Genomic DNA, 25914 nt, shown 5'->3' on the forward strand with positions numbered 1-25914 from the left:
GACACAACATCTCATCTCAGATGTTCCCCATAACTGCAAAACTGAAGCAACATTTTAAAAGTCTAGAGAGAGATGGAGAAGCAGAGAAGTTTAGGCAGAGGGCTTGGGCAGCCAGTGGTTGGATGATGAAAACTGGGGATGGCCATGTGTTGGAAGGGTGCAGTAATCTTGGAGGGCATGAAGAGAAAGTGAGGAATGAGTCATTGAAGGTATCTGAAAATAGAAATGAGAATTTTAAAGGTAAGTTATTACAAGATCAGCAAGCACAGATGCATTAAATGAATGAGATGGTGCAAGTTGAAGATCCTGTTAAGGATTTTGGAAGCTTTCAAAATGAGTTATCTGGGAGTTACTGGAATACAAGGGTTTAAAAGGAATAATGGGATATTTACTAAGATTTTAGTAGCAGGTGATCTGAGGCAGGTTCAGAAGCATGCAATTTTATGTGGGACCTTGGTGTTGGAGGGGAAGTGGTGTTGGAAACTCATTTCATAAACAAGCTGCATAACAAGGCTATGAATAGTCTGGTTCAGACATAAACAGTGTCTGAGGCAAGGGATGGAGTTGGGAGCTAGACCAGAACTAGAGAAGCGAATACTTTCATCATGTATTGAAATATGACTACTTGTCATCCAGTAGAGATTTGAGGTAGTCCTAATAAGGGTCCAAAATGTACTTACCTTTTGTTGGTGGTCACACAGAGAGCTGCCGGACAGGTGCTCTTTGTGGGTCAGCTTGTCTCTGACTGATGTATCGGTGCATTGCACTGTGAAAGTCAGTGATGTTCTGGGGTCAGATATAGGGACACCTGCCTTCCTGGTCCATTACTAGACTCAGCACTGAATCCAAGTGTGGAATGAAAATCAACTAAGCTGAGGGGCTGGCAACACCTTGCATCCAGCCCCTCCACCTTCAACAGTCTTGGAAGATGTATGTCGCATTTGAATGGGGTCACTGGCCTTGTTTGAAAAGTCTAGGTAGGTATTTCTTTTATTTAACAGTCTTAATGCTTTTAATTAATTTATGCCACTTAAATGCATTCTTAAAAATTAATTATTTAAATCCTTTTAAACTGTTTTTAACTGATTGGCCATCAGAGATACTTAAAAGAAATCAGAGTTTGTCAAAAGGCTCAAGGGGCAGGGCCAGACAGTTTGCCTCCTGAATTCTAATCGCCACTTGCAGACTGCTCTGCTGCTGAAATGGTAATGGCAGCAATGCCTGCAGGATGCTTGGATGTGTGGGCCACAAAAAGTAAGTGCATCTCCAGCAATAGTGTGGGGATTGACTGCCAGGACTGAAGTAGTTAAGTGAGAAACCCTATTGTCATCACTGCAGGATAACTAGAAAATGGTAAAATATTCCACCCTGCTCATGTTGCCCATATGGAGTCAGTCAAATTGGCTGGTCATGGATGTCTAAAAAAAGTGAGAGCAAGCAAAAAATTTATGAAACCAGAAACATGGAGTTTTTTTTTACTTGAATCCATTAGAAATTTGTTGAAATTGCCTGCACAAGAATTTCAAAGCCATCCTGGCAATCTGGGAGTTGATTTGCGTTGGAAAGAAAACATAGCAGTTGAGTTTGTTCAAGTCATCTGCTGTTTCTTTAATAACCGCCTAAATATAATAACAATTCTGCACCTAATTTTAATTGAGATCTATTATACTTAATAGTTAAACATCTTGAAGAAATAGAACCTGATTTGGATATTTTAAATTATTTTGTGTCCAATTATCATAGACTTTCAATTCAGGTTTGAAGACATGTAACAAGAAAGATTGTTCAGGCTGCCTAACTGTACCTGAGACAAACTTGAGCAAATACCCTATAAATAGTGTAAATTCCATTAACTCATCTGTACATTCTTCTAGAGAGTAACGATGACATCTATATATGGTGCAAGTGGAGGAAGCATAACAATAAACGTAAGGCGATCGGAATCTCGAGATGCTCATCAGATACTGAAACTGTTCACCCCAAGTACAAACAACATGTTTGGAAGAATTAATGTCCTCTATCTGCTGTAAGTAAATGTAAGGAATATCCCCAGTATTTAAGGCCTATTGTCCAATTTCATTAACTAATATGTAACTTTTCCGAATAATTTAGTTGCAGTACTGCAAATAGGAGGGCAAGTTTGCCACCTGTTGGAAATAATTATGGTTCAAATCACTGCTCTGATTTTCATTTTATCCCTCTGCTAAGGTTCAAGGACTGCAACTGCAAACATATTTAATGAGATTAAATGTGATCCACCTATTTCATAAAGGAGCTGCTCTTTTTTGTACTATTCTTTATCTGAGGCAGAATTATTTATTTCAAAACGTACACAGAAATTGTGAGAAACACCCAATGAATGGCTCAAGTAGTATCTGCCAAGAGAAACACAGAGTTAATGTTTCATCAAAACTGTTTTACTCTTTATAAGCAGATAGATGGTTGGGGAAAATGAGGAGTTGTTGGAAGAAAGGAATAGAAAGTATGCTTTAGACTGGAGAACATGAGTGACTAAATGACAAAAGGGTTGATGCAGTGAGATAAAGATGCATTGGGTGTCAATAGTAATGAAGCAATAAAAAAAACAGAGGTATAAATGGCAACAGCAGAACCATTGCCAATTATCTTACAAAATGGTCTGAAATTTTGAACTCCGCTGAAGTGGGAAGGCTGTGAAATGCCTCATCATTAGCAGTTTCTTAAGCTTATTTTCAGTGTTATTGGAATAAGATGGGAGACCAAGAACAATGAGGTCAGAGCTGAAATGGTGAAGAAATAAGATAGCAAGTACCTGCTACTTGGGGATCATGGTGACTGAGGACTAAACAGATATTGAAATGCAGGTGAGAATGACTGGAATCATTGGTGTTGGGAAGAATGGAGGTGAAATAGCAAATGTTGCATCCCTTGCATTTCCAGGGGATATCGTGCATTGGGAAGTGGAGGAGGTGTGAAACTGGCATCTGTGTTTCCTGCATTGCCACATAAAATATGCATTTTAATGTATTGCATTAGCTGTAAAATGCTTCAGAATATGTTGAGGTCATGAAAATCAATAAATAAATGCAAAAATTTTTTTTTAATATTTCTGTATTGATTTCTTGCACTTTTAGTGAAAGAGCAAATCTTGCCGTGACTGTAGAAAATGAGAAGAATGAAGTTATAGCTCATGCAGCCTTCTTAGATTACCCAAATGTAGAGACTGTTGAACAAAACAACTGGGAACCTTGGCTGCATGTGTATGGTAATAGCTCAAAGTGCACGGTGAGTTCAAACCACAAATTGCTCAATATTTCAAAATGTTAATTATTACACCTAATGAACTGAAAAAAAAATGATTATGACATATATGCTTCCTGTTGATGTTTTCATTACTTACTGGTTAGCATAATGATCAAGTGAATTATGGATGTTGTTTTTTTTTATTTGTGTTGTTGATAGGATTTAAATGAAGTTTAATGATGAATATGTTAATATTTTAAGAAAAGTTTATTTGAATTGTAAATAATATCTGGAAAAAACAATACAATTTTTTTGTATATCTCTGGAGTATATTTTGGGCTAAATAACAATAGGATGAAGTATGTGGTTAATAAGATCATCATTAAGAGAATGATAGAATATTAAGAGGTACTGACTTAAATGTAATTTTTTAATGTCAAATAAATGGCAACAAGAGTAATGTTTCCCAGAACATATAGCTTTATCAAACTAAAGAAACCTAAAAACATTCCAATCAAAAACTCCAATATTATAATTTGGCCTAGAAACTTTTATTGTCTGCTTCAGTTATATTGTGCACTGTTCATTCAAATTTAAACGAATCAGGTTGCCTTCATCAGTCCAGGTCCAATATACACATATTGTGAAGTATTGTGTTCAGTTTTGGTTACCCTGTTGTGGGAAGGATGTGATTAAATTGGAAAAAGTGCAAAAAAGATTCACAAGGATGTTGCCAGAACTTGGGGGACTGAGTTATAGGGAGAGGTTAGACAGGCTGGGCCTTTACTCCTTTGAGTGTGGGAGACTGAGGGGTGATCTCATAGCGGTATATAAAATCATGATGGGAATAGATAGGGTGAGCTATCTTTTTTCCAGGGTTGGGGAATCATAAACTAGAGGCCAGGCCATAGTTTTAAGGTTAGAGGTGAAAGGTTTAATAAGAACCTGAGGGGCAACCTTTTACACAGCGGGTAGTAGATATATAGAACCAGCTGCCAGAAGAAGTGGTTGAGGCAGGTACATTACAGATACATTTAAGAAGTATGTGGACAGGTATATGATGACAAGAGTTTAGAGGGATATGGGCCAAGTGCCGGGAAATGAGATTAGCTGGAATGTACATCTTGGTTGGCATGGACACCTATGGGCCAAAGGGCCTTTTTCCGTGCTGTATGACTCTATAACTCTATGCATGTAATGGTCAGAACCATCAGAGGCCAAGGTGGTGTTAAAGGGTATCTACCACACAGTTTGATGCCCTATATGTGTAACTGAATGGTAGACTCTGTGGAGATTTGATGAGAATGTGGGGAGAATGGATATAGTTTGTCATTGGCTTTGCACCTATCAGTGGCTATATCGTAATCATATTACAGATGGTCCCTGTGTACATCCGCTTGGGAAAAGGAAATTTGCTCTGACAGAATTCACAAATCGCTACCCAAAAATATGGAATGAATTTAGTACAGACCTCAGATAGATGGATGACCATCGGAAGAAGTAAGAGCAGTAGGCAGTCAGTGCAGGGTTCCACTGTGGCCATTCCCCTCACTAACAGGTATACCTCTTTAGATACTATTGAGGGGGATGTTCTTTCAGGGGCTAGTAGCAGTAGTCAGGTCTCTGGCTCTGAGGCTCAGAGGGAAAGGGTGCAGTCAGACAGGGCGATATTGATAGAAGACTTGATAGTGAGAGGGACAGATATGAGATTTTGTGGCTGCAGAAGAGATGCCAGGATGGTGTGTTTCCTCCTGGGTGCTAGGGTCAAGGATGTCTCTGAGCTTTCTGTGCAGAAAATTCTCGAGGGGGAGGACGAACAGCCAGAGGTTTTTGTATATGTTAGTACAAACAACATAGGCAGAACAAGGGATGATATCCTGCAGAATAAGTATAGAGAGTTAGGTAAGAAATTAAAATGCAGGACCTCAAGTGTAGTGATCTCCCAATTACTCCTGGTGCCATGTGCTAGTGAGTCCAGGAACAGAAAGATAGGCCAGATGAGTGCATGGCTGAGGAGCTGGTGCAGGGGACAGGGATTCAGGTTCTTGTGGGCTCTCTTCTGGGGTAGAGGTGACCTGTACAAGAGGGATGGGTTACACTTGAGCTAGAGGGGGACAAATATCCTAGCGGGGAAATTTGCTTTTGCCACCAGGGAGGGTTTAAACTAGATTGGCGGGGGGGAGTCGGACTCGAGAGAGTGAAGTCAGTGAGAAGACGGGTACGTGCAGCAACCAAAGCGTGTAAGCCTAGCAATCAGGATAGCCATGTTTATAGCAAAAGCACAGATAGGACAACTGCTTTAAATTGCAGTTATTGCAATGCATATAGCTTAACAGGTAAGGCGGACGAACTGAGGGTGTGGATTGCCTCTAGAGACTGAGATATTTGTGGCCATAACAGAAACATTGCTGAGAGAAGGGCAGGACCGGCAGCTCAATGTTCCAGGATACCAATGCTTTAGGCATGACAGAGGAACAGGTTAGAGTGGAGGGGGTGTTGTCTTTTTGATAAGGGAGGACATAACAGCAGTGCCTAAGCATATTCTTGAGGGATCATCTAGCGAGGCCATTTGGGTAGAACTTAGAAATAAGAAGGGGATGGTCACCTTGGTAGGGTTATATTTATAGACCCTGCAATAGTCAGCAGGAACTTGAGGAGCAGATGTGTTGAGAAATTGCACGTAGTTGTAAGAATAGCAGGGTGGGAGATTTCACTTTTCCCAGTTTCGACTGGGCCACCCAGAATGCAAAGGGCCTGGGTGGGGTGGAATTTGTCCAGTGTATCCAAGGCAGTTTCCTCGCGCAGTAGATAGAGGGACCTACTCTGGAAGGAGCAATACTGGACCTCATCTTGGGGAACGAGGTGGGCCAAGCAACTGAAGTAGCAGTTGGAAAGCACTTTGGGTCCAGTGACCACAATTCGATTTAGTTTTAAAATAGTTATGGAAAATGATAGAACAGGTCCACAGGTTAAAGTCCTGAACTGGAGCAGGGCCAACTTTGAGGTCATTAGGCAGGATCTAGCTGGGGTCGACTGGGCGATTCTGTTTAAAGGCAAAGGAACAGTTGGCAAGTGGGAGGCTTTTAAAAGGGCCATAATACTGGAAAAATACTGGATAGAGGTATTTCAAACCTTTTCCGTGCTTTTTAAAATAAATTTTAAGCCAAATCCTTTAACTGTATTATTTGGGATTGTTGGAGAAAAAGATATAATTCTGGAGACTTCTGACTTATACATATTGGCCTTTATTTCTCTTATAGCCGGGAGGGCTGTATTGCTTAAATGGAAGGAAATCACTCCCCCCACCCATGCTCAATGGTTACGGGATGTTATGTCATATCTAAATTTAGAGAAGATCCATTGCTCTATTGCTGGATCTACTCTGAACTTGCAAATATTATGGGGACCTGTTTTGAACTACTTTCAAAACCACTGATTTGGTGCTTAAAGTACAGATATTGGCCAATACTATTATGTCTTTAGGGTGTTTTTTTTTTGTCTTTTTTTTACCAAACAGCTTCAGTTTTGGTAGTGGGGTTACTTTTTTATAATAAATTATTCCAATTTATTAATATTAATTAGTTATCATTTTTGTTTATTAATATGAAGTATTGTGACTTCAAGTGTAATTCAATACAATCTATTTTGTAACATTTTTTCCTTTGTTTCATGTACTTTGTATTTTTTTTATTTGGAATTAATAAAAATATTGAAAAAGAAAGAAAAGGGCCATATCAAGAGTCCGGGGCAGCATGTTCCTGTTAGGGTGAAGGGTAGACATACCAAGTTCAGGAACCTGGCTGATGAGAGGTATCGAGGCTCTGGTCAGGAAAAAGAAGGAAGCATACACCGCATATAGACAGCCGGGTACGAATAAATCCCTCAATGAATATAAAAAATTTAAGACCAGGCTTAAGAGGGAAATCAGGAGGGTAAAAAGAGGGTATGAGATGGATTTGGCAGGTAGGGTTAAAGATAATTCCAAAATGTTCTTCAGTTATATTAACAATAAAAGGGTGACTAGGGAGAGACTAGGTCCTCTTAAAGACCATCAGGACCGCCTATCTGTGGAGCTGCAGGAGATGATTTTAATGTCTATTTCTCTTCTGTATTTACTAAGGAGAATATCATGAATGGCAAAGAAATGAAGGTAATAACTGGTGAGGTCTTGGATCATATGCTTATTATGAGGAAGGAGGTATTTACAGCCTTGAAGCGCATTAAGGTGGGCAAATCCCCAGAGCCTGACCAAGTGCACCCCTGGACCTTGGGAGGCCAGGGAAGAAATTGCGGAGGCCCTCGTAGAGATATTTACTTCGTCATTAGCCACTAGGGAAGTTCCAGAAGACTGGAGGGTGGCTAATGTTGTTCCATTGTTCAAGAAGGGCAGCAAGGACAGGCCAGGGAACTACAGGCTGGTGAGCCTGACTTCACTTGTAGGGCAGTTACTGGAGGGAATTCTGAGAGACAAGATGTACCATCACTTGGATAGTCAAGGCCTGATCAGGAATAGTCAGCGTGGGAGGTCATGTCTGATGAATCTTTTGGAGTTTTTCAAAGATAGATAAAGGGAGGGCAGTGGATGTTGTCTATGTGGACTTTAGCAAGGCCTTTGACAAGGTCCCGCATGGCAGGCTGATCTGGAAGGTTAGGTCGCATGAGATTCAGGGGGAGCTAGTGAGGTGGATTCAGAACTGGCTTGATGATAGGAAGGAGAGGGTGATGGTTGAAGGTCGAAGGTCGATTCTCCGACTGGAGGCCTGTAACTAGTGGGATACCCCAGGGGTCAGTATTGGAACCTTGGCTATTCATTATGCATGTAAATGATTTGCATATGAATGTGCATGGCATGATTAGCAAATTTGCTGATGATACTAAATTAGGGGTCATTGATAGTGAAGCAGGTTACAATGAATTGCAAAGAGATCTTGATCAGTTAGGAAGATGGGCTGAGGAATGGCACATGGATTTCAACTTGCGTAAGTGTGGGGTGATGCATATTGGACATTCAAACCAGGGTAGGACTTGTACAGTGAATGGCAGGACACTGATGAGTGTTGTGGAACAGGGAGACCTGGGACTTCAAGTGCACAGGTTGCTGAAGGTGGCCATGCAAGTAGACAAGGTGGTGGTGAAGGCATTTAGCATGCTGGCCTTCAGTCAGGGCATCGAGTTTAGGAGTAGGGACATTATGTTGCAGTTATGTCATTGATGAGGCCGCACAGAGTATTTTGCACAGTTTTGGTCACCCTGTTATAGGAAAGACATTGTCAAGCTGGAAAGGGTGCAGAAGAGATTTACGAGGATGCTACCTGGACTAGAGGGCCTGAGTTATAGACAGAGGTTGGTTACGCTGGATCTTTATTCCTTGGAGCATAGGAGACCTCATAGAAATTTATAAAATCATGAGGGGTATGGATAAGGTGGACGGTCATAGTCTTTTCCCCAGGCATGGGGGGTCCAAAACTAGAGGGCACAGATACAAGATAAGAGGGGAGAGATTTAAAAGAGATCTGAGAGGTAACTTCTTTACACAGAGGCTAGTGAGTACCTGGAATGAGCTGCCAGAGGAAGTGGTCAAGGCAGATACAATTGCAATATTTAAGAGGCATTTAGATTGGTACATGGAGGGGAGGGGCTTGGAGGGTTATGGGCTGAACACAGGCAACTGGGATTAGCAGGGAGGATGCTGTGGTCGGCATGGACCAGTTGGTCCGAAGGGCCTATTTCTGTGCTGCATTACTCTATGACTCTAAAATTTTTCTCTCATGGAAGTTATGTGGAAAGAAAAAACAATTAAATAAACACAAGATTCATCTCTTTCTGACTTGCGTTTCTTGATGCATGCACAGAATGCATTATGGAAAATAGCAATACAAACTGGTTTCCAGGAATGCAAAAGTTCCACCCCCCAACCCCACCTGTGTAATGAGGGCTCACCTCTATTTGATTATTTAGGCAGAAATTTATCCTTCGTCACCTGCACTAAATGGACAACATTATCATTATGTATTTTTATTTTAGATAGAGTCAGACAATATAGAAAGAGCCCCTCCACTAATCATCAATTACCCATCTCCACTAATTCCACTTAACAGCACTTGGTTTGTAGCCCTCCATCCCTTGGCGATTCAAGTGTTCATCAAAATACTTCTTAAGTGTTGTGAGACTCTTGCTACCACCATCCTCCTCCTACAGTGCATTTCAGATTCCAACCACCTTCTGGATAAAAATGTTTTTCCTCAGATCTCCTCTGAACCTCTTATCGCTTGCCCTCTAGTTTTAGATTCCTCTGCTATGGGGAAAAGCTTTCCACTATCCACCCTGCCTATGCTGAAAGAGTGAATCAAACAAATGAGGAGATGGAGAAGTAGGAAAGATGTTGGTTATGGAACAGGAAAGGAAGTGGATTATCAAAATTATCTTTTCTTTCAGGTTCATCCTATCTTCATTTACTCTGTTCCCCTATTTCTTTTCCATTTTTATTTTGTTCCTCCTTTCCCTCAGTTACCTTTCCTTTTCCTTCCTTTCTATTGCACTCACCTTTTAGTCAGCTTTTCTCCATCCTTACCCTGTTTCCATTTACCCCTTCCCTCTTTTCTTTCTCTCACTCACACCCACATCCAATTGTCCACCTAGCCCGTCTATCTACATGACCATTAAATACAACGAATACTCAAATACTGTGTAGTCGGTAAACTGTGATTTTCATTTTAGTTTGTAAACAGACATTTTGATTTGGTGGGTTATGTAGCCAGACATGAACCAAGGAGTATGTTTAATTGGTCTCTTATACAAAATGGACCTGTTTGACTTGTGCAGAATGTGTATTTATTTCTAACTACAAAAAAATAGTCATCTGGTTTCTCCAAATTTATAAGTATTAGTAGGTTTAATTTTGAACACAGGAGAAATACGACAATGTAACCTTTTATACTGCTTTTAATTTTACTATAGCTGATTTATATTTGCATATAACTTATATTTTTAATATTTTGGCAGCCTATGAACACACTTTTTATGCATTTGTTTGTGGCCAAGCCAGACTTTGCAGCTGGTTGTGCTAGAGAGATTATCAGGTAGGTAGTATTTCTTAATTATAGTGTATCCCCTCCACTACATCGATACTCATAGATAATATATTAAAGAATTAAAAAAATAACGCAAAGGCCTTTACTTTGGGAGTTGTTGATCAAATATATCCATTTTCCTCATGGGTGGAGCAGGCAGTAGATGATTTGAAGAAAGTAATTTGAAGCAAGACAGATGTGGTTGCGTCAGAAGTGAAAGGCGTGAGTCGTATTTCAGATAAGGGTTGCGAGATAAAAAGCGAATGGAGCAATAATCAGTCTAGTCAAATTCATGTTATTATTTACAAAATTCTAACAAAATTATCCTTTGCTAGTCACCAATAACCTATAATTCTTAAGGACTCAATTAAATATTACCCTTGAATGGATAGCATGCAATTTTGTAATAGCGTGCAATAACCTTGCAGAAAAGAGATACAATTGGCAAATTTCATTCATGGTAGAGGTGAGAAAAAATTTCTTCACTCAGAGGATGGTGAATCTTTGGAATTTATTACCCAAGAGGTCTGTGGAGCCTCAGTCACTGAGTACATTTCAAGGCAGAGAATGACGGATTTTTACATATTAAGGGAATCAAGGGATATAGGGTTAGTGGGGGAAGGTGGTGCTAAGGGAAAAGATCAGGCATGACCTTATTGAATAATGGCATGAGCACAAGGGATCAAACGGTCTACCCATGTTTCTGTTCATTATTTTTTGATGTTCTTATTATGTCTTTAAAATTATAAAACAATTTGGATAAAGCAAGACTCAAAATGATCAATATAAATGAAAAAAAATCAAACTAGAAAGTCAGAGGGAAGATGCCATTGAGAAAGTGGAACTCTCCATGACTGTGATTAATTAAGGCAGTTAATATAATTGTACTTGAGGGGAAACTTGATGAACTTTTAAGAAAGAAGGACATAAAGTGTTATGCTGAGAAGAAGGACGGCGGGAGTGGAGCATAAACACCAGCACTGACAAGTTGGGATGAATAGGTAGCCAGAATCTATGAGATGTCACTCGGGTGCCAATGTGATTCCAGGTGAATTTTCAGTGTCCAGGGTAGCTCCACTTTAATAGTGGTGATGAGATTTGGCCAGCTTGGAAGCTGCTGTGAAGTCATAGAATCTTTAAAAAAAAGTCATACTGCTAGCAATGCATGTACCAGGCTTGGGCTTGGCCCTCTTCTTAAGCTGCAGCCTAATTCAGACGAGTAGAACTGCGCCAAGACGTACAGTAGCTGTTTCTTCTGAGTTTCCAGAAGGACTGGAGAGAAGGTGACCTGAAATCTTGATCTCTGCAAGGCATTAGGAGGGTACCACCAACAAAATAACACCTCTTACGATTTCTCCATTTGTTCTTTTAAATTCTGCTTTCGTATTTTTTTAAATTTTGCAGCGAGTTTACCCTCTGTGTGTGCATTTGTGAAGAATTTGAGATGAAGGATGGGCACATTGGGCAGCATCCTGTTATTTGAACTGATTTGTGTCCTATGTCAGTTTTAGTGTGCACAGGATTTATCAATGTTAGTATTGTGAAGCTTTTTTTGCCTTTAAATAAAAGTAATCCGACTACTTAATGGGCCAGATCATGCTCTATCCAGGCCACTCTTCACACTCAGCCAAATAGTATTTACTTTTTGCAGCTCTACTTCCAGGTTCTGGACATCTCCCAGGCTCTGCTGCTGCAGCCAACCCATGAATTGGCAACTATGCCTCAGCTGGTGGTCCCTGAGGCAACATTCCTGGACCACCCTTTGACAGGTCTTTACTGTCAAAACCATTTTCAACTGTTTTCAAATACCACTAATGATCAGAGGCGATTTAAAAAAAACAGTTGAAATAGATTTAAATTAACTTAAATAAACAAAATGATTAAAATAATAAATGTTCTTAAAGGTGCATTTAAGTTTTAGAAATTAATCAAAAACATTAAGAGTAAGTGAAACAAGGAAAGCAAACATGCCACTAATTGGAATCTACCTTTTCAATTAGTGTTGGCAACACCATTCAAATGCATGCGGTTCTTTATTAGCTAGCCACACAAAGTGCACCCAGCCCCTCAGCTCAGCATATCTGTGGTTCCCCTCTGGACTCGGTGCTGAATTTGACATTGCAGTTCACAGGCATGGAATTGGAAACAAGCTGACTATGCACTACAGGTAGCTAGTGCTTTTCCAAAAGACAGTCCTTTTTCTTTACTTATTTTCTGCCATGCTTATGACTAGTGTTCTGAAAAGTGGCTGTAGAAATTATGGTAATTATTTACCCTGAGTGTAAATGGCATTTGGTTCTCTGCTTCATGATGCAATGTCAAAATGTATAATTATAAAATATATTAATTTATTTCTACTCCTGCTTCAGGACTGTTTTTAATGCTGTCCAAGAACTACACTTCATAATTCTTTCTGTTGAAAAGAAAGTCAGCTTGGGTAAAACAATTTTCTAATGAATTTTCAAAAATCTCATTTGTTAAGTTCAATTCTGCTAAAGTTTCTTTTTTAAAGTGTATTTTTTTAATCCAATAACATTTTCTATCTTACTTCCACCTCAGATCCTGCAATATCGCTTCTGTTTGCACCCTTGCCACAATTTAAGAAGACGGATGGTGTGCAATATTCAGTCGCCATGTGTTACAGAAAGGATTATGTTCCAGTATTACATATTCGAAAAGCCAGGTAATGTGTCTTCTGATGGATATCCTCTCTCTCCATATCCTGTTGTAATTGCCATTTTTCCCAATGAAATAATTAACGATAATTGCATATTCAGATCTGCATATACTTTCTTGATGCTTTTTTAACAAATAAGGAACAAATTTGACCTTCATAATGGTTTTCATGTTCTAAGACAGTCCAGAGTAATTTAAACTCAAGTAATTGTTTTTGAAGTGTAGTCACTCTGTATAATTAGTCAAATATGGCAGCAGTTTGTGCACGTCAAGATCCGCCAAACAAGTGTGGAACGTAATGACTGACTTTTGTTCCTGTCATATTAATGGTGTGATAAATGTTGACTAGGACATTGAGAGAACTCTGAACCTTCTCAAATAATCCCATGGAATCTTTACTGAATAAGCAATGTGTGCATTCAAAGTATATTTGCACAAATATTTTACAAGAGTGTATATGCACATTTAGGTATTAAGAACTTTATGAAACTACTGTACAATTTGATTGCATTGCTCTTGTGGAAAAATTGTTTTGGAACATTCAAATAATGACTGCACTTGGAACATTTAAGTTGGGAGATATGGTTGAGACAGTTTCTTTGCTCACCATCTTTGGTTATTAGTTTAGCTTCAGTGGTGTGAGGGAAAACACCCCTACATGTTCATAATGGTCCTTATCTTTTTCTTTCTAATAGCAAGTTTGACGGTAGTGTTATGAACCCTCAAGAATAAAATCTAAATTGATTTATTAAGATAGCTTTGTAGGGAGCATGTATTTACATACATGTAAAAAAAATTGTGCTCTTCAGCTTGTCTGCTTATTGTGATTAGCAGTAGAGGGCACTAAATACTATCCTAAAGAATACCTTCCACAAGATTTGAATTCAATTGAAGATTAATTCGTGAAATTACATAGGGATGGAAAAAAGGTTGGAGCAAAATGATTTTACATTTACATTTTTTTAAGCCTGTCTCTGAATACGTTATGTTATTGCAGGATCAATTCACAAGCTATTCCTACTGTACATATTGTGTTTGCCTTTTACCCATAAGTTATTTATGATTTTTTTTTTAAAAACTAGCACATCTAAGCCTATGGCTGACATTGCACTTCACAGAAGGAATTATGCAAAATTTGGCAGCGGTTGCCCTTATGATAGTGGTTTCTGGTGCCATTCTGTGGTCTTGATCTTAAAGCTTAATGTTTAGGTCATACGTTTTTTCTGGGCTTGAGAGACTTCGTTGGTCAAAATCAGCCACTTGCAAAGTGGCCATTTCTAATCTTACAGCAGTGAACAGTTTATATTGAGTAAAAACAAACTGAGCTATTTGAAGGCTTGTTAAAACACTACCTGTGCAAGATGTACAGGTTAGGATAGGGCAGTAGGCGGTCATCAAGGGGATTAAATTCCAAGTGGAGGAGGTGAAGGCTGTCCTGCAACTGCAAATAAAGCCAAATATGAAATTTTTCAGTCTGACCTGCTAGAAACCCAAATTCCCCAGAAATTATTGAAGATGTCTTTAATTTTTACACTTTCCTTTACACAGCAAGAAGGCACTCATTCCTGCTTTGACTACTTGGCCTTTTAAGTGGAAGTGATTTGACTACAGCACAGCAAAGTGCAAGAGCAGCAGGATCCAGTATCAGAGGGGTAGCTAAACTGGTGTTCTTCAGCAAAGCTCATCACTATGTTACCACTCAGAACTCCTCAGAAAAAGCAGGGTTCTTTAAGGCTCATCTGTACAACCAGAAATATGAACCCTGACAATAGTGAAGATGATGCACCGAAGAGCAATATATTTTCCTTGGTCAAGCTAGTTATTGCTGTTGAACTGTATTTAAGGCTAAAAGAAATGGAAGAATGAAGCCCAAAAGTACATGACGTGACAAGCACATGCTAAACTGTTGAAATGAGGGAAATAATTCATGAGGTCTTCAAGCTATTATTATACAACTTTCCAAGATGCGTTAAATTAGCTCTGGTCATAATGGCACACAATCAGGCAAAGCATCCAGTGATTCCAAAGATTAACAGCAGATTAGGTTATTGAGATAACTGCAAAAACCGCTGGAGACAGTCTCACATCTTGCCCCCGTTATTATCTTGGGGCATTAACTTCTTCATGTCAGCCCATGCATGGTTCAAGTGAGGCAAAGACTCCAGTGACAAGTTGGTACAACTGGAAGAACATAGCACAAAACTATACATAATTGCAGTATGCTTGGAAGTGAAAAAGATTTTTTAACAGAGCTTGGCAGCAAAGCATTTCTGAGCTGAGCATCTCCTGGGAGCTGACTTGATGAATATCAAATTTCCTAGAAGAGCACACAATTAGTTATAATGGGGATTGGTTGAGATTTGGCCAATGGTAGATTTCTCATTTTCAGTTCTCAGCTCTCAGCCTGGCAGTTATATACCAATAGTTTTGGGTATGTTTGATGGCTGGAAGCATTAGAAAATCTCCAGAGTTTCTCAGATGACTTGCATGAATGAGTATATCATAGATGTTTTCTGGTAGACGCTATGGTATGATTGTGCCCCTGAAATGTCGAGCAAAATCCAATGTAAGTTCAAGTTGACAATATCACTGCTAAACATCAACCAAGCTGGACAAAGTGTGTAATCTGAACAGAAAGCACAGACAAAAGCCAGATTTTCATTGTCCATAGTTGCTTCTGCCTACTCCTGGACTACTGCAACTTGGCACAGACAGGATTCTCTGTGGGCTCTTCCACTGTTTCTGCTGATCACATGATTTCAGTGTTTACTGACATTCAGAAATGCCGAAAAGACATTTAAATAATTGATAAACAATTACTGAAAAATTACTTAAAATGTGGTTATGTTTTACCAATCAACTTGACCTGCATTTAACTATTTACTGAACATTAATGACCCCATTCAAATGCACTAAATGCACCAGCTAAATCTGGCATACTGGTGAGGTCCAGAGATGGGCAGTGTGCAGGTACAGAAGGAATGTGCTACGCGTTCACTGTACTACCTTGACAGAAATTCTCCACAGAAACATCAGCCAGCTGTCAGCACAATCTGAACTAATATCATGACATTCCTCCATGAAAATTTTGCTCTGCTGTTTGTAGAATCTACAGGATACCTTACAGCAACTCAACAAGCTTACTTAAATTGTACTTTCTTCTCTGATTTTTATCTGGGACATGCCCTCTTCTCATTTCTGTCATCAGGGAGGAGGTACAGGAGCCTGAAGACCCACACTCAATTATTCAAAAACAGCTTCTTCCGCTCCACCAACAGATGGCTGAATGGTCCATGAACACTACCTTGTTATTCCCTTTTCTTGCACTATTTATTTATTTTTGTAATTTATTATAATTTTATGTCTTTGCACTGTACTGCTGCCACAAAATAACAAATTTCATGTCATATAAGTCAGTGATAATAAATCTGATTCTGATCGAGGAGGAGGATAGGAGCGGCAATAGCAAGGAGAGACCATCATCTCCTGATGGACATATACAGTATAGCAGCTTTATCATTGTTGGCTGGGTAATAATCTGGAATTAACAAACTTTATAGTTCAAGTAGAATGACTTGCCACCTTCTTTCCATAGGAACCAGAGATGAGCGGAAAATGTAAGATTGCTTTCATCATCCATTTTCTGAGAATAAGTAAGAATAATCTATTCTTTTGATTTTAGTGGCCAATAGGAATTTAACTGATATCTGCTATTAGAGTTATGGATTTGTACGGCATAAAAATGGACCCTTTGGCCCATCACAGCCATGATGACCTTTTCGCCCAGTAACACTAATCCCAATTGCCCATATTTGATCCATATCCTTCTTTGCCTTGCCTATTTAAGTGCCCATCTAAACTTCTCTTATACATAGTGATGGTGATTGTACCACCCACTAAGAAGGTGGTGAGTCATCTACTTGAACTATATATAAGGTTTGTTATAATTTTGCTCCCATAGAGATGTCAGTTGCAAATTCCAGACTTTTATCCAGCCAACAATGAAGATACGGAACTCACCTCCTCTAGCAGTGAGTTCCTGATATATGAGAGAGATCTTTATTAGTCACATTTACATCGAAATACATCTTTTGCGCAGAGTGTTCTGGGGGCAGCCTGCAAGTGTCGCCACGCTTCCGGCGCCAACATAGCATGCCCACAACTTCCTAACCCATACGTCTTTGGAATGTGGGAGGAAACCGGAGCACCAGGAGGAAACCCACACAGACACAGGGAGGACGTACAAACTCCTTACATCAACAACTCTCTGTGCAAAAAATTCCCCTCAAATCCCCTTTAAAAGCTCCTTCCTTTCACCTTAAACCTAAGCTGTTGTTTGTTATGTTTGCTTTGTTTTTGATTCTGACTACATACCTTATCTATGCCTCATAATTTTATACCCCTCTTTTAGCTCGTCCTTCAGCCTTCTTCATTTCAAGTTGTCTAATTTTACAAGTGTGACACTGAAGTAAATCATAAGGAGCCAAATTAGTAGGGGAAAGGACATGCTGGATCGTTGTAGAATCAAGGCAGATTTTCGGAGCTTAATAAATAAAGATACATATCTAGATTAGTGAAAACTGCAAGTTCTCCAGGGATGCACCATGGTTTTAGCATTTTGTTCCAAGTGTGCCGATTTCCATTGTAGTGCCAGCTATTGCATTTGTGGCTCTGCTAGGTTTTCCCCACTTTGGCTTGAAATATTAGCAGCAAAGTTGTGATGCATAGTGGCAACTTTTTCATTGCCATTGGGGCTGATTCATTTCCAATTTAAATTGCAAATCATAAGCCCACATTTTCAGCATGATTCAAGCCACTTGGCAAATTGGATGATGCTTTATTACTTGCATCAGACAAATACCAAAAAAGTGCAAAATGAACAAGTAGTAATATTTAAAAGTGTAGTGCTGATTTGAATCCGCCTTACCAAGTTGAGCAGGTTAATTACACAGGAAATATGCATTTCGCAGCAGGAGGAAGAACCATTACTTAACCACCTTTCCAACTCTGTCCCACCCCCCCCAACACACTAGATATATTTTTTCTCTCTCGCTCGCTCTCATTTCCTCAGTGGCTTGCAGGGTGATCCTCAGATTTATTGAGTGATTGTATAGTATAGTTTTTGGTAGTATAGTTTTTGATAACATCTTCACTGAGGTGGGATTTAATAATGTTTTGACTATACATCTAAAATCTTTAGAATGTCTGTGTCATTACAACCACTTTCTTGGTATTTCATCTGGCATTCACCCTGAGTGCAACCTCCACTCACTGTTACTTCAGTATGGACACAAAGCAGAGTGGTCCAGTTTCATTTATGCTTCACCATAAGTTCATTCAATCTCCTGTAAACTGGGCATCTATTTTCACTGATGGCATTCAACAGTGAGCACTTTACTTTTAAGATGTGAAGGCATGGTTTCCATTGCTAGCTTTGACTGGCGCTAGGCTGTCATGAAATTGAACCCCATGGATCTATACTAAAGCAATAAATAGCAGAAGTTTTGCGGTCTAAATAATGAAGTGGGAGAATTAATGTCATGTATGAACTACTCTGATTAAAAAACATTGTTGATCGAATGTCACCTTAACTGATATTTTCTAGCAGTCTTTGTCTTCCACTGAGTCTTATCCATAAAACAATTGAACCTTATTTCCTCAAGCCCCTAACCTCAGAAAATTCAAAGAGGATAATTTAATGGAGCCAAAGAATTATTGCAAATAGACTGGTCATATAACAAATAAGGCCTTCTATCCATATTTTCTCATATGGTAGATTTCAAACTAAAGGGGCAATTGATGACAGGGTAGCCATTTTAATGTTTAAATGGTGACAAACTTGTATTTCCACTGCATCTTTAAAAATATTTTAATAATGATTTTTTTCCAACTCATCTTGCTGCTGTTATTCTGTCCAATTTCGAATAGGATATTGGAAAATCAAGACCCTGTGCTCTGCAAAGAATCAATAATGAGATAATTTTCTTTGCAATGTATGTAAAATCTATGGTTTATGGTTTAAGACTTTGTACATTATGATGCAAATACCATTTATAAAAAGGATTGAGTCATTTCTGAACTGAGATCTTTGGTTCACCAGGATAGAGGATCATGATGATATCACTCCTATCTTCAATGAAATGACTGACACACTGAGAACCACTTATGGTGAATACTTCCTTGCAGAATTAATAGAAGCTCAAGATGAAATGAATCATGCTGCTGTCTGTGAGGTCAGTATTTTGCCTTTCAAATGGATTTTTTTTGTCTTTTTTATCATGCTCGTAAACACCTTATCAAGTTAGGTTAAATTGTCTGTGTGTTTCTAATTTCATTCTGCATTTGGATATGTTTACATTACATAACAAACATTGAAACGAGCTATAGAAAAAGTGCCGGCACAAGAGACTACAGATGCTAGAATCTGAACGAAAAAGTAATTTGCTGGAGGAATTCAGCAGATTGAGCAGCATTGATGGGGTTGTGGGGGGGGGGGGGGGGAAGGGGGGAATGGAAAAATTGTCAGTGTTTTGGGTCGAAACCCTGCATCAGGACCACAGATGCCCTAGATGGGCTGAGTTCCTCCAGCAGGTTGTTTGTGCTATAGAAAATGCATTGGTACCTCCAATGGATAAAATGAAGAATTTTAAATTGTATTGTGTTGGAAAGGTAATAATAAATAATTAAGTTCAAGAGCAGGCAATATACAAAACAAGTAGAAAACATTATATATTATTTGCTCCTCACAAGGTGACTTTTAAAGTCTTTGTGGTTGCAATGTTGGAGCTTCCAATTTTTCTTTTTTTTATTCATTTACTTGATATAAGACGTATGTCTCTTGGCCACCTGTAATCCCGCAAGTGGATGGTGAAAAGACACCACCTTAAACTGCTGAAGTCAATGCAGTAAAGGTCCTCCTTCGGTGCATTTGGTTAGGGAGACCAATATTTTGATCTACGACTTTGGAAGATGGGTGATATATTTTCAAATCAGGATTATGTGTAACTTCAAGTGGGATTTGCCAGGATTGGTGTTCTCATGACTCTGCTGTTTTAAACTTTCCAGCTGTGCATTTGGGAACTGTTGTCAGAAAAGTTTTGGCATATTTCTCCACTGCAATTTGTAGATACTGCATGCACAGTGAACTGGTGGTGAAGTGAGTGAGTGTTTAGGATGATGGATTGGGTCCTAATCATGCACTACTTTGTCAAGGATGGTGTTAAGCTTCTTGAATGTTGATTGAGCTGTATTCGTCCAGGTAAATAGAGTATTCTGTTGAATCCTTGACTAAACCAAATTCGATTTCATTAGGAATTAATTGCAATGTGGCTAAGTTTAGTAAGAAAAAAAAATATACAGTCCAAATGTGAGAACGTAAGAAACAGAAGTGGGAGTAGGCTGCTGTAGATTCAATAAAATCATGGTTGAATTTTTACTTCATTATCCCTTTCCTGCACTAATCAATGTCCCTTGATTCTCTAAATATCTAGGAATCTTTTGGTCTCTGCCTCGACCATGTTCAATGATTGTGCCTCCACAGTCCTGTTGAATATAAGACTTCAAACTTTCACTATTTTTAGGCTCTAGCCCTAAGTTCTAACCCCTGCTGAGGGAAACTTCAGAATCAGAATCAGGTTTATTATTACTGAGATATGTTGTGAAATTTGTTGTTTTGCAGCAGCAGTACAGTGCAAGACATAAAAATTACTAAAGGTTACAAAAAAATAAATAAATAGTACAGAAGAGAAAAAATGAGGTAGTGTTCATCCCCACGTCTTGCTTTTCAAGTCTCCTAAGAATTTTGTATGTCTCATGAAATCACCTCTTATTCTTCTAAATTGTACACAGTATAGGCCTGTCTACTCATCTCTCCTCATATGACAAACCCAGCATCCCAAGAGTCAATCTGGTGAATCTTTTTATGCTAGGGAGATTCGCACAGAGCCATAATTTAAATTGAAAATTCTGCATTATGTACTGCATATTTATTGATACATATACACATATTGAGACCTATGTTGCCAGGGCTACCTAAGGCATATTCAAAAACATTGTGCGATTCTTCACTGTTAAATATTGCCATGGTAGCATCTGTTTAAACCCATAGGATGAGAGGAACATTGTTGGATATTTACCTAAGCAATTTACCTTTCACAAATATATTGGAAATAGCTACAATATGGTTTCTTTCTTAGTACCTGCAAAGGAACCAATGATTCAATCATGTTTCATGTGGCATGCAGGTAAACAACACGGCAGTGGGTTTCATAAGTGTGTGCAGTGAAGTAAACGTTGAATTACTGAACAACTGCTTTGATTTGCGCCCATTTCACGGTCTTCGAAAAAGTCCTCTTGAGAAAGTGAAGGCACCACCTCCAAGAACAGCAGAGGCACCAGGTATGAAGTATCCCTTTGTCCCAGAATCTCTGAGCAGTCATAAACCTGTCTTCACTGGAGGATCAAAATCCTTGTATTGGGCCCGAATATAAAGATTTGTCTCTGTCCAGGGAAGAATTTATAGTGGAGCAGACTAAAGACCCTGAACTTACTGAATTGAGAGAAAAAGCACTCTTAAGGGATGAGATTGAGAAAGTGCCAATGGGATATTATGTCAAAAATGGAGTGTTAATGAGGAAATGGAGACCTCCTCATGTCCCTGCTAATGAGGAATAGGAAGTTATTCACCAGGTTGTGGTTCCTAAAGTTTATAGGAATGAGATTTTAAACCTGGCCCATAGTATGCCTTTAGGTGGTCATTTTGGTGTGAATAAAACTGTAAGAAAGATTTTGAAACAATTCTATTGGCCTGGTTTGAGGAAGGATGTGGTGATGTTTTGTCAAACTTGTCACATATGTCAGATGGTAGGTAAACCGAATCAAAGTCCCCCTGTGGCTCCTTTGAAGCCTATTCCTGCTTTTGGTGAACCCTTTTCAAAGGTGATTCTGGACTGTGTCGGCCCATTGCCAAAGTCTGAAGCTGAGAATCAGTATTTGTTAACCATCATGTGTGCAGCTACTAGATTTCCAGAGGCAACACCACTCAGAAATATTAAGGCCAAGACTGTGTCAAAGGCTGTTTTAAATTTTTTTTTACTTTGGTTGGTTTGCCGAAAGAAATCCAATCTGATCAGGGGAGTAATTTTATGTCTGGTTTATTTCAACAAGTAGTCTATGAGCTGGGAGCAAAGCAGATTGTATCATCTGCATATCACCCAGAATCTCAGGGAGCTCTGGAGAGATTTCATTCTACTCTCAAAAATATGCTGAAGACTTATTGCTTTGAAAACACAAAGGATTGGGATGAAGGAGTTCATTTACTTTTGTTTGCAGTGAGAGAGTCAATACAGGAGTCCTTAGGATTCAGTCCTTTTGAACTTGTATTTGGACATCGGGTCAGAGGACCTTTAACCCATTGTTCCCTTAACAATTCTAATGAGGAGGTGCATTTGAGTTTGTTGGACTATGTTCAGAAATTTAAAACATGGCTGGAAAGAGTTTGTCAGCTGGCGAGAGAGAATTTGAAAACCAGCCAAATGAGAATGGTGACATGTTTTGATAAACGTGCTTGGCCAAGGTCATTTACGGAAGGGCAAAAGGTGTAAGTATTTTTCCCTAGTCAAAATAACCCACTGGAAGCTCGTTTTAGCGGGCTATATATTGTTGAATCAAAATCAAATAATTTGGACTATGTAATCAAAACACCTGATGGACGCAAGAAAAAACAACTCTGTCATGTAAACATGCTTAAACCTTATTATGAGAGGAGTCCAGTTGTGACCATGGTGGATAATGTGGATGTTGTTCCGAGGATATCTGGAATTGATATTAGGGAAGGCCAATTTAGACCAAATATTGTTTCATCGAAACTGAGAAACCAAAACATCCTGGAGAACCTTGAAACAAAGTTGGATCATTTACAAGTTTCGCAAAAACAACAGATGAGACAATTAATTTTAAAATTTAAAAATTTGTTCCCGGATGTTCCAAACAGAACATTGATAATTAATCTTGACGGTGGGGATGTAAAACCAATCAAACAACACCCGTATCGAATGAATGTGGAAAAGAGTGAACTTGTTAACCAAGAGATTGAATATATGTTAGAGAATGATATTATTAGATGTTCCACTTCAAATTGGAGTTCGCCCTGTGTTATTGTGCCTAAGCCAGATGGAACTATTAGATTTTGCACAGATTATAGAAAAGTGAATGCTGTAACGAAGTCAGATGTTTACCTTATCCCTAGTGTGGATGATTGCATAGACAGAGTGGGAAAGGCTAAATTTCTTACAAAGATTGACCTATTAAAAGGGTATTGGTGTGTTCCATTAACAGGTAGAGGAAGGGAGATTTCGGCCTTTGTAACCCCTTGTGGATTGTATGAATACAATGTTTTGCCATTTGGAATGAAAAATGCTCCGGCAACATTTCAAAGAATGATTAATTTGGTGATTCATGGGTTAAAACATACAGATGCCTACATTGACGACTTAGTGACAGGGAATGATACATGGGAAGATCACACCTCTGCGTTAGAAAGGTTGTTTGAAAAGCCAACGTTACAGTTAACTTGGCTAAAAGTGAGTTTGGCCATGCCACTGTGATGTATCTTGATTATGTTGTAGGTCAAGGCAAGTTAGCTCCTGTTCAGGCAAAAGTTCAAGCAATATCTGAGTTCCCCGTTCCCACAGGTATGAGGACTGTTAGAAGATTTCTGGGAATGGTTGGATATTATCGCAAATTTTGTAAAAATTTTGCTGATATTTCTCTTCCCCTAACTAATCTTCTGAAGAAGGGAGTGAAGTTTGTTTGGTCAGATCCTTGTCAAGAAGCATTTGAGAAGCTGAAAGCCATTTTATGCTACCATCCTGTGCTCAAATCACCTGATTTTGAAAAGCCATTTTCATTAGCAGTAGATGCCAGTGATGAAGCTGCAGGAGCTGTGTTGTTGCAGAAGGGTACCGTGATGATATTGACCATCCTGTAGCTTACTTTTCAAAGAACTTTAATAAGCATCAAAAGAATTATTCCACCATAGAGAAAGAATTACTGTCACTTGTTTTAGCTTTGCAGCATTTTGGTGCATATGTTTGCACTGCTCAGAAACCACTGACTGTATACAGATCATAACCCATTGGTGTTCCTGAGCTGAGTGAAAAACAAGAACAGAAGCTTGTTAAACTGGAGTTTAATTTTGCAAGGGTTTGATCTCATGATAAATCATATTAAAGGCAAAGAAAATATAATTGCTGATTGCCTTTCCCAATGTTAAATAGGAAAAATGTATCTTTACTAATCTGATAGTTTGTAATTGTGTAGAATGATAATTATTAACACATTACCAACTGTATGCACGGTTAAAAATTTTGCTCTTGTAGATCAAAAAAATTTTTTAGGTGGGAGGTGTTACAGATTAGGTTACTATTTGGTGAATGTCCCTTTAAGACATAGCACTGTAGTGTGTGTGTGGGGCGCGATTACGACAACAACAGGAGATAAGGACGTGCTGACATTTTGGAGCAGACAGAGAAGAGAGAGAGGGAGAGGGGCACCCTGCCTGCTGGTCTCTGTATCAATGGATGAAAAACAATAACTGTGTCTTTCAGTACAATCCACATATGGATTTTTGGAATAATCCACTGGAGTCCACTTTGTCATTAACCTGTAGAAGGAAACAGGTATTTCTATGGACGGCCACGATTCGAATGCCCTTTGGGGTGGCAGATACTTCGGAACAAAGCAATGGAGACCTTTGGAGACTGAGGTGTCATATGGGTTACATTGTGGAACATTTGGAGTTCATAATTTCTCTCTCTTTTCTCTCTACATCTTCTCTTCGGTCAACAGTGGTTTTGCAGAAGTCTTTGCTCACGTTTCACCTTATGGCTTGCTGAACTGAACTTTGAGAACTGTTCCTGGACTTGGAGTTTGGGAATTTGCCACACACACACACTTCAGGTTTAGTTTTGGGGTTAATGTTTAAGATCTAACATTTTTACTTCTAACATTCTAACATTTTTATTTTTCATATTATCATAAGTATTTATTAATAAAATAGTTTCTAACACTTATACATGACTTGGTGTGTTTCTTTTGTTGCTGGTACATAACAAAATTGGGGGCTCATCCAGGATAGAATCCCAATATTGACGAGGGTGGTCTGAAATAGACCTCACGACTGGTGCGAGAGGTCCCGGGTTCAAATCCCAGATGACCCCCCAATTTTGTTACGTACCAGCAACAGAAGAAACACACCAGGTCATGTATAAGTTTTAGAAACTATCTTATTAATAACCACTTATGATAATAAGAAAAATAAAAATGTTAGAAGTAAAAATGGTAGATCTTAAACATTAACCCCAAAACTAAACCTGAAGTGTGTGTGTGTGGCAAATTCCCAAACTCCAAGTCCAGGAATAGTTCTCAAAGTTCAGTTCAGCAAGCCATAAGGTGAAACGTGAGCAAAGACTTCTGCAAAACCACCGTTGACCGAAGAGAAGATGTAGAGAGAAAATAGAGAGAAATTATGAAATCCAAATGTTCCACAATGGAACCCATACGACACCTCAGTCTCCGAAGGTCTCCATTGCTTTGTTCCGAAGTATCTGCCACCCCGAAAGGCATTCAAATCGTGGCCGTCCACAGAAATACCTGTTTCCTTCTACAGGTTAATGACAAAGTGGACTCCAGTGGATTATTCCAAAAATCCATACGTGGATTGTACTGAAAGACACAGTTATTGTTTTTCATCCATTGATACAGAGACCAGCAGGCAGGGTGCCCCTCTCCCTCTCTCCCTTCTCTAACTGTCTGCTCCAAAACGTCAGCACATCCTTATCTCCTGTTGTTGTCGTAATCTCTCTCACACACTCACTCACACACACACACACACACACACACACACACACACTACTGTGCTATGTCTTAAAGGGACATTCACCAAATA

At 39.1% G+C, this 25914-nt stretch overlaps 1 protein-coding gene across 1 annotated transcript in view; it reads left to right on the top strand.

Moving 5' to 3' along the window:
* Window positions 1-1722: 1722 nt before the first annotated feature.
* The window catches only part of cfap61 (cilia and flagella associated protein 61), a 127354-nt gene continuing 103162 nt past the window's right edge, over window positions 1723-25914 (top strand). Inside the window, exons 1-7 of the mRNA XM_052011226.1 lie at window positions 1723-2026; window positions 3114-3264; window positions 10225-10301; window positions 12662-12729; window positions 12852-12975; window positions 19069-19201; window positions 21212-21365. Coding sequence (XP_051867186.1) covers window positions 1884-2026; window positions 3114-3264; window positions 10225-10301; window positions 12662-12729; window positions 12852-12975; window positions 19069-19201; window positions 21212-21365 — 850 coding nt within the window. The 5' untranslated portion in view covers window positions 1723-1883. The remainder of the gene's footprint in view (window positions 2027-3113; window positions 3265-10224; window positions 10302-12661; window positions 12730-12851; window positions 12976-19068; window positions 19202-21211; window positions 21366-25914) is intronic.

This window comes from Pristis pectinata, chromosome 3, assembly GCF_009764475.1.
Source record: "Pristis pectinata isolate sPriPec2 chromosome 3, sPriPec2.1.pri, whole genome shotgun sequence".
Lineage (NCBI taxonomy): Eukaryota > Metazoa > Chordata > Chondrichthyes > Rhinopristiformes > Pristidae > Pristis > Pristis pectinata.